We start from the raw sequence: 18745 nt of genomic DNA, 5'->3' as shown, positions 1-18745 counted from the left end.
AACACAGTTTCCCAAATATCCCAGACCCCCAAAAATTCCTGTGTAGAACCTGAATCAGAGGGAACCACTTGTTTTGCCATCTGGGAAGTCCAACTATTTATGAACTAAGTGAGACGTCCTAAATCATGCTAAACCACGTTACCATGACACATTATACTTTTTATATGAAGTCGACTAAGCCGCTGATATGCCAACCCTAGTATTATAGACCAGTTCAGTGATTAATTACTGATTCCTAATTTATAGATACCATTGCAGACGCTAAACCAAAACCAAACTTAGAGTTTGAATTAATTTTTCTTTAAGCCACTTACGCATTACCTGGTTTATAATTGGATTCATTTATTTAATGAAAAGCGAGTTGTTTCCAGCTACCAAAGAAAATAAAACAAAGCTCATAAATTCAAACAAGTCTAATCTCATCTGATCTAATCTAATCTAATCATCCTGTGCAAACTGTTTTAGCATTAAACACCATACTGCATGCTGTTTTTTTCAGACAGGGTCACCGTTGAAACCGGACTGGATTTTCCAGCCACAGCTTGTAGTGAATCATTACATAGCACTGCACTGTTGATTGGATTTATGTGTATGACACATTGCACACAAGTACCTCCTCCCTACCAGCTGTGTGTTAGATGAAGGTCGTACACAAACAGCCCTCATTCACCACACCCATCCAGTGTTAGAATTATCCTGCATACTTAACACACATACACACATGCAATTATAACTGTCCTTCCGTCTCTCCTTTTTACTTAAGGATGTTGAAGTGTAATGCTGCCTCCAAATTTCCGAACTTTCCACTTCAAAAAGTGCATGCTGTAATTTCCTCTGCCACACACATACTGTACATACAAACTCATTAGGTGGATGTTTGCTTTGAAAACCATGAAAGGGAGAGAAAAGCTGTAAAAGAGTTGAAAAACACAGCAACCAATATGCAGCAAAAATGAATTGTAGCATCTCCAGCTTGTTTACACCACATACCACAGTCATCAGAACGACTGTAAGCACACTAAAGGCATTTCTCCATATATATAATTTAGTACTACTCCTCTTTTAACCATCAGAGGTGACAGAGTTCAGATCAGATTTGACCCTGTTGCCCTCAGTGCTCCAGTTCTTATACCTCTTATACCTGGTATTTTGAAATCTTGAAACCCTGGCTCATCAGACTCAGTGGCTTTGATTGTACTTTGGTGGGTGGAGTAGGTTGAGGAGCAATTTCTTATCTGGGAATGTACATTTGATGTGTTTCGGAGAAATTCAGCGTGCTTTTTGGATTGGCCTGATTCAGGAAGAAGTGACTCAGCAGGGCAGGTTGGGATGGAGACCGCCCCTCAGCCAGCAGGAGAAGATTTAAGCTCACTTATCACCAAGCTTTCCATGCTGTGTTTTTAGCATACTGAATCTATAAACTACCTCTCCTCTCTGGGCTTCCTGTGGAGGGTAGCAGGCCAAAAACCAAATACTCGTATGCACTTGTTTTCAAACAAACCATCCTATATATGGCTTAGGTATATTGTTGACTTTTTTTTTCCTGTTGCATTCTGTAGGACGGTGGTTATGCCTATTGCCAACGAGTTTGCCCCAGACGTGGTTCTGGTATCTTCAGGCTTTGATGCGGTGGACGGACATGCCTCACCCCTGGGAGGATACAAACTGACAGCCAAATGTAAGTACAGACCACAGCTACCCAGTTAATTACTCTCTTTTTTTATGCCATAGATAAAAAAAACTTAAAATAACTTTTAATGATGCCTACACATTTTAATGCATGTCCTCCACAGTCTTGTAATTCATATTTTCTGGCTGCGCACCGCCACACAATTTTTGATAGCAGGAAAGTGGGACGGACGCACACTCAGGCGCTCAAACACGCGCCACATGCTCATTTTGTGCGTGCGACTTGTGTATTCAGATCGAGAACCTTGGCGTGCCAACAAAGAGCTTCTCTTAAACCAGCCTGCAGAACCCAAATAAGAGCAGGGGTCCTGGTTGTGAAGGGGGTGATATGGGTGGTTTAGAGAGGATTGCAGGAAGAGGGGATATGGGTAGAATTCAGGGGAGAAGAAAGTATGGCTGAATGCATATATTAAAACTTCCCTCCTCCTGGAAGAAACAGATCAAAGGCTGCGACCAAGCCTAAACGCAAAGCCGCATTTATTGAAATTAAACCTGGCTCATATTATGGCTTGTTTTTTGCCCCCCAGTAAATCCACAGTGCACTCTCTTTTTTCTCTTCCGCTCTCTGATGCAGTCACCCCCTTCCTCATCCATGCCCAAACCTCCTTTTCTCTCTTTTGTCTTTGATCGATATCCAAAGAGGAAGTCAGAGCTTGAACATCAGCGCTCCCCCGTCTTATTCTTTTTCTCTTTCACCCTCCCTCTCTTTCTCTGCCTTGTCTTTGCTGTTATTTCCTGTGTGTCCAGGCTTTGGCTACCTGACCAGGCAGCTGATGGGTCTGGCAGGCGGTCGGGTGGTTCTAGCCCTGGAGGGGGGTCACGACCTCACAGCCATATGTGATGCCTCCGAAGCCTGCGTCTCTGCTCTGCTTGGCAATGAGGTAAGAGAAGAAGGGATAAATTACCGTAAAATATCCTCATACATCACTATCAAAATAACCTTGAGCAAAGCACTACGATTTGACATACGCATTTGGAATTGAAGTAACTAGTGTGAGATTAAATATGGGCCGAGGTTTATGGTGGGAGCTCTGCACATTCGCCACAAAGACTCGATGTAGAAAATATGATCTGCTTAGTCCCAGTGACATGAATTGACATATAAGTGTAATGTGGAATTCTTGTTCTAATAAATGCATTGATGAGATTCTTTAGTTGCATCATTAGTTTAGATTGTCTGTTAAATTGCGTTGAAGTGGACATGCAGGACTTCAAGCAGATGAAGAGCCTTTGGTGTATTTGTGCTGTCAGTGGGAAACTTTCAGAATGCAGTTACACGCAACTTGTTTCTAATTCTTATTCCTGGCTGCATTTCATTCAAAATCACCACGCTTCACATAACAGAGCATGAAATTTTACTAACAGATTTTCCTGATTCCTTCTGAAGCTAAAACACGCCATCGCTTTTCATGAATCTTTACCTCTCAGGCAACTTTTTGATTGGATGACTCACATGAAGGGTGGTTAAACAGAGCTCACCTGGTCGAGTGCGTTCCATGTATCAGCATATCATGTTTTCTATTTCTGAAATATGGTGGAACATTTCCTGCATGCGGTCATGTGTGAATGAGAGCAGGGATCAATATTCAGGGAAATCTGTGCTGCCAATTCTCCACCTTAAGACCTGGTAACACTGACTCCACTAATGTATTTGAACTCGTGTTTGCAGTGTGCAGATCACGAAAAAATATTACTTGTCTAGCAAACATGTTAAATATTAAATACAAGAACATTTGCCCAAAATGTCTTCCATCATGTACACAAACATACAGCCTTGCCCCATCTTCTTCTTCTTCTTCTTCTGCTGCTGCTGCTGAGTTTTATGCCAGTTGGCACCCAAAAGTGCAATCTGCCCAACTGTCCCTTGCCCCATCTATTCCAGTGTTGCCATTGCATGTGTGAAAGCGTGCAAGATGGAAATGTTCCTGAATGTATCTGCATGTGTTAAAAGTGAAAATCACCAGCAGTACCTGAATGGTTATCTCAGTATTTTACAGGGAACTGTGTGAAAGAGGGTAAAATAAAGCAGAAATGCATAAAATTCAGGTGATTTAAACCAATTTTGTCGTGAAGCAGCGCTTCAGCAAATTACTTTAACCAAACAACACCAGAAATTTGCAAGCTAATGGTTTGATGGCCACCTTACATAAATACATTAAATTGAAAATACAGAACAAGCTTGTACATTCCTCTGACAGAAGTGCTCTTTTATCTTGGCCAAAACCATTTTCCCTCCATGTCCTCTTACGCTCTCTGCACCGCTCGGAGGAAATAAACACCGCACACACACGCTACACGCAGACAGACACACGCACAAACACGTCAGGGGGAGAGGATTTCCAGGCAGAAGGTTAATTGTGGGAGTGTGTAGGTTGGGCCGTGGAGCTGAACAAACATCAGCGCTCTGTGATTCATGGCGCACAACAGAATAGCAACTCCTCCAAGCCGCCCACTCCTTTCTTCCAGCTAATGGAGAGGCTGGAGTGCTTTTTTGGACGAGCTGCTCAGTCTGATTTTCTCCCCCGACATTATGCATCCAAGATATCTCGGTGCTTTTGTTTTTAAAGGACTACTGAATTATGGCACAGAACAGAGATTATATTATATAGCTTCATGCGAAGGGAAGAGGGTGTGACTGGTAGCTTGTTTGTGTAGAAGAGGTTGTGTGAGACCAGAACACTTGTGTCTCTGTGGTTCAGAACTGGTGTCGTGTCTCCAGATACTGTATGTCCGGGCTGCAGCTCAAGCCAGCTTGTAGTTCGTGCCTGGCATCACAGCGTGTCTCCAGAGTCCACTGGTAATCTGTTTTGTTCACAGTCCACAAAAATAAAGCGAGCGTATCTACGGGCTGAGTCGTCCACCAGCCCAACATTTAGAATGTTTTTTTATAATCAGATGATCTGCTTAACGAGGTGGCTTAAGCAGAGGGAAGCACAGGGAAGACTTTGTTCTCCTCCGAGGCTGAAGTCGATGCTGACTTCAGGGCTAACCCACTTCACTGTTACCCAGACGCTGGGAAGCTTCAGGGTATTGTGGAGCTGCAGCATTTATTCATGGGCAAACTGTAACCTACACTCTACGTTTACTGCCACTACTTCACTGCAAACCTTCCTCTGTCTTCCCATCGCCAACACCTGTCTGCTCTGAGCTCAGCCACCGTCTGCCACTCACTAACCACGTACTCGCCACGCAAACACACACACACACTCAATGCACCACCCTGTTCCTTAAAGGAGCCATGCTGCTCTCATAACAATAGGCTATAGGAAGGAAACGTAAAGACAGGACCAATCAGAGTCCTCTGAGGAACCTCTGGCTTCAGCAAGAGTCCTACATCATCATCTGGTTCGTTGATCTGATTCGTAGAAGTTGGCCCGTGACTTTGATAGACAGATGGTTCATCCAATCACATGCCAAGTATTTTCTGAAAGTGCCTGCCCTTTCCCAAACAGTTGCCAAGGATGACCTCCAAGATGCTTCTATGAAACACACATCTAGCGTGTGAATGGGCTCAAATGTGGAAAAAATAGAAAATTATAGGAGTCCTTTATAGGAGTGTCCTGTAAGACGTCCCGAGACATCACCCAACCCTCGTTGCACTGTCCCTTGAGTACTTGGATCTCTCTGCCTCCTCATTGTGTTTTGCATGAGTTCATAACTGTATTTAGAGCTGTCCACTGGTGATCACACAACATGCACTTTAGTGTCGAAGTTTCAGTTTTGGTGTTTCGTTCAGTTCAGTGCGAATTGTCGATGCAAATGTCGCTGACATGTTTGAGCAGTGCGCACACCATGAAGCCAATTTTCAAACTCCCTCTTTAGAGAAATAATGATGAAGCAGTGCATTAACTTTGTGTATTTTGAATAACTCACATACCTTCAAATATTGCTACAGGCCTAGCCACAAGCACAGAGTGTTAGTAGCCATTGGAATGACTACTGTACCTGCTAAAGCCATTATCTTCTGCCCACTGAGAATAGTTATGCTCATGCATATGGGTCTACAGTTCTCATTAGGTATGTACAGTACCTTACAAAGGATTAGTTAAAGATTGTTGCATCGACAAGTTGTATCGATAAATTAAAACAATTGTTGTGTTCAGTCGAATTTATGGACAAACATTATTAGATTTCAGTCTTGCGCTCAAAACAAACTATGCTTGTATAAATGAAAGTGATCAATTCAATAGGTACTTTACTTTGGCTCTGAGTGTGTGTTTGCCTTGTTGAGGGTGGTATCTGCACATCCCAGGCCTCTTGTTCCAGCCTTGCAGACAGCTCGAGCTATAAATGAGTTCTTGGAATCGTAAAAAACAGCATGGCCTTGTTCCATGTGGATCTTGGAGTCGGAGCAAAACAAACAGAACAATAACACGGGATCACATTAATAAGAATAGGTCACTGCAACCAACCAGTCCACCGTCCTGTGGAACATAAAGACATTGACCACCGCAGACAGATGAACTGTGCAGCAACTTTAAGATGACGCTGGACAGACTGGGGCTTAGTTAAAGCACTGTGGAACATGCCGACACTGCTATTAACCCTTGTTTTTTTCTTCTTAAGAGGAAAGCACTGTTATATGCCAAACCTGCCAAAGAAAACTCACAAGGTTTCGCATGAGAGGGGAAATGCACAAACTAGAGGCTTAATCCATTAACCCAACTCTGTTTACCTGCACTGCGCCCACCAGTGACTCAAGGTTACAGAGTAACCGTCATTACTACTGGTGAGGTTTCAGGAATTTGAGGACACTTCAGCAGGGCGGCTGCTCTTTGCTGTCATGGAGGTTTGCACTCAGAACTTACAGTTTGAAGGACGCTCTCGTTACTCACAGCACCGCCCTGCTGCAAAACTAAGCAATTGGATCAGGGGGTTTGCTTCTTAGGTTTCAGCAGCCTGCAGAGTGTCGGCCTCAGCGGGGGTTTGGAGGAGGTCACTGGATGGGTGCCACAGGGAGCCGAAAATTTGAAAATAGGCAGGAGGCAGGGAGCATCAATTGCCTGAGCCCTGCAGGACATCCCTCTCGACCAGGCACCCAGGGCCCCGTCAATGGTACACATCTGAAAATGGTTACCCTTACACCTCCTCCAGCAGGGTCAGCTTGGACCAGGGGATCAGATAATAAAGGGAAATGGAGTAATCATTTGGAGTTGAGAGGAGGAAACTATTGTTATAAAGCAGCTGAACAGAGTACAGTACCTATATAGGTCTTCAAAGTCTGGAAAGGTTTGGAATGAATTTTAATTGTATGCAGGTTTTTGGAAAACACTTGGGAGTTATACATAGAATACGGTACAAAAAATTAGATGTTGTCATTGATTCCTGATGCATAGAATTTCATATTAATTTAATTTATTTATTTCATACAACATGCTTCGTATTGAGAATGAAAGGTATCATGACAGAAGCCTGATAGAGTTGTACAGGATTCCACGTTAGCAGAAGGTGGCTCTGATAAAGTGATGAACAACACAAATGCAGATGCCGTTGACTTGCTAAGTGTAGACCTAGAGTTCTCTTGACTTACAGCAAGTGATATCAGCTGTTTGAACAAAGGCAGATTTTCAGTTGTGTGCAGCTTTGATAACTGATAGCAAAGAAAAAAAGAGGGGCTAAAATGTCCCTGATCAGATCAAAATGGCAGGAAGCAAGTGTTTTTATCATAATCTCAGCGAAGGTCTCTGTAATGGACTTGGAATGTAGCTGGGAAAACGTCAGTGAGGAATTGAGCTGGAGGGAGAGATAAAAGGCCTGGCTGTGTTTTTTTTTTCTTCATCTGCTGACAAAGTCTGGCAATGACCTCTGATGGCAAATCGAATCAGAAGAAGAAACACAGGACTTAAGTGGGCACTGTGGCCTCATCAACCAGGTTGAACAACAAAGCAAAACTGGGCAGCAAGTGTCCAACAGTCGGATTAAGTCTGTACTCGTTTGAATGTGTCCAGCGAGCGGGTTATTTCTAGAGGATATACTTGAGTTTGTGCATGTGTCTGTTGGCTGACTGTGAATGGAGCGAATGAGTAGGCTCAGGCATGGGACCACAGCTGGATTAGCTGGTCAGCTGTGCTTTTGTTTATGAAGCTTCAAACTGCCTGAGGGTTTGTATTGTCTGGAAGTGTCCAGAACCCAAGACGTCACCGTATTTATTTAACTGTTGCATACACTGTAGCTTCAAGTGGCGACCTCGAAGATTTCAGGCCCGATTGATTGTGAGACACCTGTTGGGACTGGTGGCACCAGCACACTTGGTGGGATGCAACTGGTCACATAATTCTCACAGCAAAATAAACTGTTGTCATATTGATAAAGAACTGCCTGCAATGTTTCGCACTGATGCATGGTCCAAAAATATGCCGTGAATGACCATGGCCTTGCTTTATATAAATATTGCCATACCTTCATCAGTGGGCCTTTGTATTAGCTCATTCAGCCATCGGTAGAACTTAACAGACCTGTGTTTTAATGAAAATCTTCAATAATAATTTTAAACCATAAAAGAGGGGTTGGATGATACTGTGAATGCCAGTAAGTGCTGCTGCTTGTTTTACCAGTTTGGTCTGATAGATGAGTTGTTATATTAAACAAGTGCAGACGAGTTTCAAAGTAATTTAACACAGAATTGATGCTGCAAAGCCTGCTGAATGTATTTTATAGTCAGTGAAGGGCAATATAAATGGTTAAGACCTACCTACCCTGTCTTGTTTATCATATACGTAATGAGAGCTTTTGTTGTTTGGCAGTCTAAAGGGGAAGAAAATCTGTGCACCTTCGCACTGGAACCAGAACATACTAAAGGTGTTTCTTATATCCTCTTCGCCTCCTGTGTAGCTTGTACTTGCAGCGTTTTACTGCTTGCTAGTGTGAGAAATATATCTCTGCTTTTATTGGCAGTTTAAGACAGGCTTTGCTATAATGAGCATTAGGTTTCCTTTGAAAGCAGATCAAATTAGCTGGCAAAGAGAGGGATGAAAATTGCTGAATGGACCTTACAGGCTGTTTTATGCACCCCCATCACTGTAGTGTGTAGTCATGAAGTCTTTTTGGTTAAATAGCTCATGAATGATGCATTGGCGACTACGCTAGTCAACTCTGAACTCGGGACTAATTGATGATTGCTCGCAAACAGATGTTGGCCCAGTTCGAAACCGTGGTTGTTAGCAATTATATGATAAACAACAGGCTAATATGCTAATTGTTACCAGCTGTCAATGAGGTTATTCGGCGTGTTTACACTCCAGTTACAGTAAGACGCTCGACTTCACCTGTCCCCCCTTGGGTCTGACTATTCACCACCACCCGCAGACTACAAGGCAAACCTACACCCTTTTCCAAAAAAGGTCACCTTCTTTGCACAATACACATCATTACCTTGTTCAGTTAGCATAACATAATCAACCGGTTTTAGTGACCGCCAACATATGCACACAGGCACAACAGTAAACAATGGATGCCTTGTGCACTTTTCTTTTGCTGAACAAGTGGATTTCCTCCTCTTTCCACTGTTTTGATTTCAGCCTCCCTCAGGAATGTTTTTACCGGGCACATTCCTCACTCTCAGCTCATGGCTTTCCATGGTGTCTCAGTTTTGTTGGCCAGGACCTAGTGCGTTGGACAGCAGTGTCACACAGAGGAAAAAGACCTCCTCAGAAAACCATCTTTAAAGGACATTTCGCTCTCTCTCTCCCAATGACTGCTGCACATCTGATGGTATGAAGATGCAGAGGTCTAAGCACAGCCAGGCCCACAAACTTAAATAAACAGAAACGTCGCTGTGGATGATGTGGCAGGCGAATGTGTGCTTGTATATAGTGCACATGCGTGTCTGTGTCTTTGCCATACCTGCAAGGTAGGGGCCCCTGGAGTACCCTGACAAGAGCCATTAAAGTTTATAAGCGTGAGGCCCAGCTGTCAATCAAGCTGACAGGCTGCCCCGGTCCAACCCTGCTCTTAGGTGAACCCCACGAAACCCCAGAGAACCCCTGACCCTGCTGTGACAGGGAGCTGTGCTAGTATGGGTTGGGCAGGGCTGAACCGGCACTGGCTAGGGTTATGGTGAAAAGTTGGCGGCTGCAGCCTGAAGGTTGGAAAAGTAAGTTTTGACTGAAAGATTGATGGTTTAAGTCTCCAGACGGGCTGGGAACAGTTTGTGATGAGAGTGAAGAAGAAGAACTGCTGTCTGCCTCCTCAGCCACAGTAAGGGGCTGAAGCTCGGTAGAAGATGAGCTCCTGAGCTGACAGTTCAGGGCAGCTCCCAGGTGTGGTTGAGTGTAGCTCTCGGACCAAAAATAGCCCTGCGTTAAGAAAACTTAAGGGGCTGCATTGGTGTGGGTGTGGTGCCTCACAATCATGAGGCAAACAGTAGAAATACACCATTCACGTGAGAGAAAGTACTGTGTTGTTGTCGGTCTGAACACAACATAACACAGGGCAGTTTACATGTGTGCTCTCAGTGGTTTATAGAAACGTATCATATCCGTTTTCTGAGTGCCACTGGTTTTGAATATCATATTACATGAAATTATCTGACATGTCTTGTTGTGGTAAATCGCACGTTATAGGAAGAACCGTCATTATGTGGGTGGACTTTCATGTTAATAGAACGACAGTCGAGGTCTTCCTGTTTTCCCGATTGTTGCTGTTGCAAAGTGCAAAAACAGGTTGCATTAGAGCGGCTACGTGGATGAACTGTGCTATAGAGGCATTGATCAGAGTCACAGAACAAAATCTGCAGCTGGCCTGTTATGTCTTTTTAGCAATTGATGCGTTTAAGCCTCCTCTTGCCAAATGGCAAATAAGCCAATGTAAATATTTGTGCACAAACTATATGTATGTGTGTGTCTAGGCATATGCGTCTGTGTCCATCCCTGAGTGCATGATGTAGCCTGTCGTGCCACAGCAGGATTAAAGTATCCCTCTCCCTCGACTGCCTCTTCCCTCGGCCCTCGCGGACCCCTCCCACACACTATTTGTTTTAATTAAAAGAAAACTTCCAGCCTTGGCGAAGCGAGCCCGACCGTCGGTGACTTTTTTCCTCCTCTCTCCGACATTCTACTCCCAAATCTCCAGCCAAACCTTTTTTCTTTCTCTCTGTCTCCCTTTACATGTTTCTCAGTTGCTCCTTTATTCCGTCGAGGTTATGATTGAGCAGAAAGGGGATGCATGTCGTCTGTGTTGGAATGTAGAGCTGAATGGGCCTGTTTGACAAAATGGGATGAGAAAGTGTCGTATGTGCAGTCAGCCAAAGGGGAAATTGAATCATTCCGGGTTGGGAAGGCACATTGGGGAATAGCCCTGTTTCCTCTGAATTGTGGCTTGGAGAGTTTCATAGGCTTAGCTGCGCTCCCTGAGGTGTGTGTGCGCGCATGTGTGTGTGCGCTTCAGTGTGGGCATGAGTATTCGTGTATGTATGTCTCTGCGTGAGCAAGTGGTTTCCATGTATTTGCATCAGTTTACACTCGTCTGTGTTCTTAGCGTGGGACACAGTACAAAGCACACATTGTAGTTTGTGTCAAAGAGTAGCAAAGCTCTCGGTGAGTGGGAGGAGGTGTGCATCTGCAGGCCTATTTTCTATTGTGTCAGCAGCTCGAGCTTGTTCCCCACCTCTTGGAGTGATTCAACACAGGGCTGTGGTCCACATTCAGAAGTGATCCTTTAAACCAGGAGGGAACCGCATTAGTTCAAGTGAGGTTTCTGCCGTGTTTTAGTGCAGCGTTTCTGAACACCTGTCAGTCATATTCATAAAAATACATATCCAGCCATACCCACTATATCGAGAAAAAAAATGCTTGGAGACGTTTAATGCATTTGGCCGATGTTCCCAGTAGGCACAGGCTCAGCGCCAAGTTGTTCTGAACTTTCATTTCAGCACAAGTGGTTGAAATAATCTAGACGATGTGGCTAGTGGATACTGGAATTATTTTTTTTTTTTTTCAGTTTTTGGTATAAAAGTAACGCAGGAAATGTGTTTTGATGTTATTTTCTGTTTGTTTCAGTTGGATCCCCTTCCTGACGAGGTGCTGCAGCAGAGACCCAACGCCAACGCTGTCCACTCTATGGAGAAAGTTCTTGAAGCTCACAGTGAGTGGATTATTTACCCCCGGACCCAACATGCATCAGCATCTGTGTGATGTGCTGTGTCTAAATGAATGATGTCTGATTTAAGTTTGATCTTCTGTAGATGTTTCGGTTATTCATATTCAGAAAGCTCAGTTAAACAATAAGTCTGCATGTGAAACCTGTAGAGCCACAAACATGATTTCTCTCAGCAGTGAACAGCCAGCGGCTCATTGCGCACAGCAGCTGCTCTTATCGGACTTTCACCCTGTTCTGGTCCTTTGCAGGTAAATACTGGCGCTCGCTGCAACGCTCCGCCTCCACACTCGGTTGCTCGTTGAGCGAAGCCCTGCAGCGTGACGCAGAGGAAGCGGAGACTGTCTCTGCTATGGCCTCGTTGTCCGTTGCCAACAAGCACATTGGAAAGAGGTACTTGGTGAATTCAGGTGTTATGGTTTTTGTAAACAAATGATGCATAATGTGTTAGCGAGATTCTAAGGTGCTGGTGTTTTGCTACCTTTGTGCAGAGCCAGGTGAGCTGCTCCCCCCTGTCTTTGTGCTAAGCTAAGCTAACCAGCTGGTGGCGGTAGCTTCATATTTACTGTACAGACATGAGAGTGGTATCAATCTTGTCATCTATTTCTTGTCAAGAAATTAAATAAGCAAAATGTAGTGCTGAAACACAGTGAATCAGACAGATTGTACTGTGAAAAGTAATGATGCCACACTGTGATGACGCCACATATAATTAATATCTAACTGCAGCTTTTAGTGTCTTGGACCTTATTGTTGTAGTTTTATGGCCTGCAGAGTTCAGTCTGTCATCACTTCCAGCTGCAGCAGGCCGCAAAAAAAGCTCTGAAACGCTCACTGTGCACTACCTGCTCTGCATTAAAGAGCAGACAAACAATATTCTAATATCACAACAGTGTTTATGGTGATGTCTTCTTTCTGCCCAGGGCTGAAGAGGAACCGATGGAAGAGGAAGCTCCTATGTAAAGAAACACCCCTCGCCTTTGACCACTGAGACCAGTCTTCATCTTTGACAGTGTCCTCAACCAGTCTGTGTCCAATTTAAACGCCACTCCTACGTCTCACCCCTGCCATGTCAAGATGGCGTGTTAACGTGGGAGAGAACAAGCAGAGGTGACAAAAGTGGCGCTCAGAGGAACACTGAAGATGAGCGACGCATTCACTGATCAGCAGTGCACAGACTGATCAGCATAGATGTGTCGCATTGTCTCTTCAAGACCTTGGATATAAGAGGATTGACTCAAGCATCCCACAATGACAACCTCGAGTGCCAGTGCTTTTAAAACACTAGACAAGATGTTCTTCTTGAATGCCAGTCGGAACCATACGCAGACCATCTGTAGTCACCTTTTCTTACTCTTCTCTTCTTTCTCTGCTTTATCTCCACCGTCTCACTCTGATGTGATCGTGACTCTGCACTACGGATGAATCATTCCTGCTTGTTTAAGATATCCTGATGAACGGAACAAAGCGGTTGAATTTCCCACAGCTTTCCGGCGTGGTTGAAGATTACAGATGAGGAAGGTCAACAGGTGTTCTTATTCCAAAATGACTGACAGCGAAAGACTGTGCGTTCGTGCCTTTTTTTTCCCCAAACCTCGTGGATTTTCTGTTGAACTCTACTGAAAGAGCTTTGCCTTAAAAAACAGTTTTGGGAACGAGGCCTCTTCTCCCCAACCCCTTAAACATTTCGATCCTGGCAAGACATCCAATGCCTGCATGTTGTTGGCACATAGACTGGAGGACCTTGGCATGTTTACCTATAATTCTCTGCAAGCAGCCTGCTGTCTTTCCCTGTACCTCCATCTTTGCTTTTTCTCCCCCATTTTTAATAATCTCATCTTTGCAGGTAGTTCCCAGCCACAAGTTGAAGGTGGTTCATTTTAATGGAAGTTAAAGGTGGGATTAGTATCACTCAGTGCGCCCATGTTTCAGGTACGGTCCTGTAGCCACATGAAACTTCTTGGACAGGCATCTGATTCCCCTGTTTTGTTAATCATCCATCACACAGTTCTTTGGACTTTACGAGAAAGCTGGAGGAAACTAAGGAATGGCAAGAGCATGCAAACTTTTAATCATTAGAAACAATAATTGAAGATGATGAAATTACACTCGTGTGCAAAGGATTCGCAGCACTGTGAACAGCACCATAATGACACCTGGTCAGCAAAACAAAAGGACAGTTGAAAACAGTTTAGATCAGAAATCAAGGCTACTTGAGTCATCAGTATGACCACATTGTTTACGTGCCGGTACTGGTTAAAAGCTACATTTACGTTCACGTTAACGAGGCTGTCTGAATCTGGTCCAAACCTTCAGCCATAACAGATCAGTACAGACAAATGACTACAAGACACTATAAATATCATAGAGAGCATCTGGAAAGAGGTCCCTGCAGGCAGTAAGTTAAAGAAAAGATATCACAGGTGACATGGAGAGGTGGGTGGAACGTGATAGAAAGAAAACCCAATACACATCATACACCCCGCCCATCTGGGGGTGGGGGTTGCTGGAGCACCTTCTCCTCCCTGAGGTGTGTGTGCAGCCTCGTCACGACCATCAGTCAGCAGTGGTCGGTGAAAACTCTCCTCAGTACTCACACTGAAGTTTCATACATTGCAGTGTATGAAGCAGTTATTAATCATTTCTGGGAGGTTTAGAGATGCGTAACGGGGGCGTAGGTGGGCAGTGCACCTGAATGCCTCACCGTGGCTGCGGCCTCCATCAGCTCTCCTCAAGAGTCAAGTAGCATGCACTGCGCCAGAGCAGCAGGACTTCTGAAAACACTAATCCTGTTCATACTGTATGTAGACAACAATGAAGCCAAAGCCATGATGGACTTTCATCTCTGCGCAGTCCAACCACGTCATTTTCACCTTGGAATCAGTCTCTGTTTTCGCAGAATAACGAGGGATAGAGAGGAATTAGTCTCACATGGGCCAATTTGTTGAACCAGCCCTCTCCTTAAGACGACTGTGTCTCTGTGGTAACAGTGACCGTACCACCTGGGATTTTCCAGAGCCGCACAGGCTCTCACAGCTGCTTTAACATCTTTAGCCCCTTGTTAAGCACATCTGCTCCCCAAATGTCAGGTGCTGTGAGGCAGGTGTGTGTGCATCTGTTCATAGGCTGTGAAGTGCAAGCTGCTCTTTATAAATATCCAACTGTATACACATATTTTTATAGTTGTTTTTCTTTATTAATCGTCCTTTTCTCTTGACCAGTGACACAGCCAGTGGGACGAGCCCATGCATAATGAATATTCTTGCAGCTTTTAATAGCACATGTAGCTCACATTCTGCTCTGGATGCTGAATCCTCCTGTGTAGCTGGGTTAGTTATAAATATCTTAATATTTAAGACGATATAAGTCAAAGATTGGTTTGATATACTCTGAGCTTACTCATGAGCTGACTCTTCACTTCACTAAAACTCACCTTGCTATCAGAGCCTGACCCTACTAGCTGGACTACACAACACAACACCAGCCTAGTTGTAGTAAATGTGTTTGATCATTTTGGCGTGTAAACACCGTAAATCCAAGCTCTTTTTTGCCTCTGCGTGTCTGATGAAACACTCAGTGTGCAGAGGTTAACTTCCTGTCTGTAACCAGCCTTCCAACTTGTGTTTGGTCCCTGCTGGGAAACTACCTTCTCTCACCTTTGCTTCATCTCCAAGCGAATCACCTTTCGTGTATATTTTCAGTGAACAGGAAACCGAGTGCTGTGGTTTTTACTGTTGTTTACTGTACATAGGACATCAGCCTCCTGAGTATTCCTGCCACACACGTTTGTCGATGACTACTTTTGTTTGTTTTTTCCTCTCATCTGTGTCTTCTTTCTGGTTGTGTTGCCCTTTCAGTGGACTCCAGTGGCTTCTTTTTTTGTACTTTTTTATGTCTTTTCCTGTTATTTTGTCCCCTCTCTGTGTCTCTGTTACATTGAAAGCTGACATACTTCACAACAGTGAGGGTTTTTAGTGGACATGACGATGTTTTCTGGGTTCAGGGTTTTTGTGGGAGGGCGGGGATGCAAATGTTTCTACTTTGTATAATGATGGACAATTGTGTATTTACTGTCTGTTCATAGTAGATTTATATATGAAAAGAAATGAGTATATTATATATACAGTATATATCTCTATACATAATGAAATACTATGACCTTGTTTTTGAAGTTGGTATTGAAAGTTGATACCTTTCATGGTTCTTACATACAGTCGGCTCTTTTTAGGGTGTTTCTGAAGGCACCATGTACTGTCCTTACAGTTACAGTTGGTTACGTGTTGAGTAGCATTTTACTGGTTGTCTTTTTGTCTTTCAACACTGATGACTAGTTTTTGGCTTTATTCATCCCATTGGTACCATACCATGCAGTGGGTGTGCCACTGCCCTCTGCTCAGCCTCGCGTCGTTCCGCACTTTTTGAGTTTTATGTGTCTGGATATTATTGTAGAAAAACACTAACCTTGGCTCTTTCCTGCTAAGTTTCAGTATTTTAAAAAATATGAGACTGAAATTCCAAATCTGGATTCTGCACATTTCAAAAAAGTCCAAAGTGGTGATCCATTTCTTCCACTTTCTTAAAGGTTTATAAGTTCATCCTCTAACAACAAGAAAAAGACAAGAAAAATGGGATGGGTGTGTTTGAATTGGAACGTGGCCATGCTATCCCTCTACTTTAAATCCCTCTGATGGGCCTTACAAATGATCATCACTTATTTCCTTATCTGACCAAACGTCCTCAGTTTTAATTTAAATCAACATCCCGTTAAATTCATCTAGCTCACATGTGTAATCTCACCCATCAGTGATGCCTCTGGGTTTCAGGGTGGCCTGTTGTTCAGGAAGACTGTCCAGCATCCAAAAGATCACAGGTGGTTGACCCCTGCAGCAGCCCACGCCTCTCTGTCCTCACAGAACACCAAACATCTACGTCTTACACAAACACATTTAAGACAAACATAAGTTTGATTACATTGTTGTGTGATGATTGAAATTTTCCAAACTCTCAATCAGACTTGTAAGGGAGTCATTTTTCTCATTTTCACTGAATGGATCTGACCTCTGCTGGCAGAGTTATGCTGCGTCTCCCTGCAGAAGTTGGCCAGAGAGGTCAGAATTAAGACTGCGTCATGCATGTGTCATCTACCGCTTTGTAAATTTACAAGAACAAAGGAAAACATGTGGGTGTGAATCAGAGCTGGCAGAAAATTGTCTGCCACAAAGTGGGTTTTACACCGAGTATCCAAGAGATAAGTACTGCCTCAGCTGTGTTTGGCATCACGTGTTTAGATTTATTGAATATACTTTAAATTCATAGAAAATATGTGATATTTCTCTACATTCCCGTTATATCAGACACTTACACAAATATGACTTTCCTGTATTTTTTGTCATTTTGGAAAGATTTGTTTCCAGGAACATTTTTACATTACTGTGATACTTCATGCGTACAGAGGTATTTGTGGTTGGAATATGAAAATGCTTATAGTCAGGCGATCCTGAAAGTCACCTTAACTTGGATACGCCGACATCTCTGCGGATGTAAACTTGATGAGATGCTTTTCGGTAACCCAGCCCAGAACATTCCCAGAAACCTTTGCACAGCGGTGCCAGTCATGGGGTTTCTACTGCTGAAAGCTTTGGTTTCTCAAAAGGAGCCAAAACTAGCACTGTCTGGCTACTCTGGCCGTCTGTCTTCACTGTTAGTCTTAACACAATGTCCAGTAACAAGAAAAAAGCAGCAACATTCCTTTTCCATTCTCTTATAATTTCCATTTATTAGGAGGGGGCATATCTTTTGGTTTTAACCCTCACAGTTCAGTCCAGCCAGGTCCAAATCTGTTTATTTAGGTGGCCTGGTCCGACTCCACTCCATTCCTCTTTTCTCTCTGCATGATCCATCTGTCCGCATGCACTGCCTACCTGCCCGTCTGTCTGTCCCACACCACATAACCGCACAAGGGATCAAGCACTGAAGGACGTTAGTACTTTCACTGTATCCGAACTGTCTTATCTCTTTCACTGCTTTTTTTTTTGTTTCAGCTGCAGAGGAGTTTGGTTGCTTTCCATGTTGTGCTTTTACCTGTGGGACATGGAATCATCAAACCTGGAAGACTTCAGTTGACTATTTTACAAAAAAGAAAAAAAAAAAGTATCTAGCACTTGTAACACAGACAATAGATTTTATTGTATTTATGTAGAAAAACAAATTGTTTTAGGGGGACGCTTTGTAAACTGCAACAACAGAATGGAAAACGTTTTTTTTTTTATACCAGGCAAGATGTGACTTTGGTGGACTTTTGGGAAGACATTTTTGTTCTTTGTCACGTCTGGACTTATCAAAGGGCTCCATCCAGATGCCTGGTCATTGCTATGGTTGTCCATTCCACTAAATAAGCCAGTAATCGCTATGACCACTGTGGTTCAACAACAGTTCTAGGTTTACATATGTATAAAATGCATATTCTTTTTTTATCAGTTATGTTTTCGACTTGTTCCACCATTGTTACAGAAATAGTACATTTTTCTCGGGAACCTTTGCTCTAACATGTCTTTGACATCACAATATAAAGTATTGTTTTGGAAAAACTGCAATGTCTGTTTTTATGTTAATTGTTAGTTGCTGGTTTTGATCGCAAAGAAAGGGCTTATTCACTGTCAGGCAAACGTCCTGCTGTCAGACATGAGGGCAGATGTTGAGGGGTGTGCATGTGTCCTCACACACAATGAAAAACAGTGCGGATGAAAGTGCTCATAGGTTTGTCACACAACCATTTAACGATCTGGTTACGCAGATACTCAAAGCTTTGCTGTCCTGCTGCTTAAGAGTTCTCCACGGATTCAGCATTGCAGTCCAATTACAATGTCACTCATAATGGAGTTGTTTTTTTTTTTGTTTTTTTTTGAAGTATCAATCAATGCAGAACAATGAGAGATATTTTTTTTTATCACATGCATTCTTCCTT

General features: G+C 43.4%; 1 protein-coding gene across 5 annotated transcripts in view; it reads left to right on the top strand.

The window, feature by feature from the left end:
- The window catches only part of hdac4 (histone deacetylase 4), a 119835-nt gene extending 101467 nt beyond the window's left edge, over positions 1-18368 (top strand). For all 5 annotated transcript variants that reach the window (XM_076746757.1, XM_076746758.1, XM_076746756.1 and 2 more), the window contains 5 exons: positions 1560-1678; positions 2437-2570; positions 11685-11769; positions 12033-12174; positions 12705-18368. In XM_076746757.1, the coding sequence (XP_076602872.1) occupies positions 1560-1678; positions 2437-2570; positions 11685-11769; positions 12033-12174; positions 12705-12744 (520 nt within the window). In that variant the 3' untranslated portion in view covers positions 12745-18368. The remainder of the gene's footprint in view (positions 1-1559; positions 1679-2436; positions 2571-11684; positions 11770-12032; positions 12175-12704) is intronic.
- Positions 18369-18745: the final 377 nt, after the last annotated feature.

The sequence above is a fragment of the Chaetodon auriga genome, chromosome 13 (genome assembly GCF_051107435.1).
Source record: "Chaetodon auriga isolate fChaAug3 chromosome 13, fChaAug3.hap1, whole genome shotgun sequence".
Taxonomy (NCBI): Eukaryota; Metazoa; Chordata; class Actinopteri; order Chaetodontiformes; family Chaetodontidae; genus Chaetodon; species Chaetodon auriga.
Note: the sequence above shows the minus strand (reverse complement) of the source record. Positions and strands in the feature narration are given on the sequence as shown.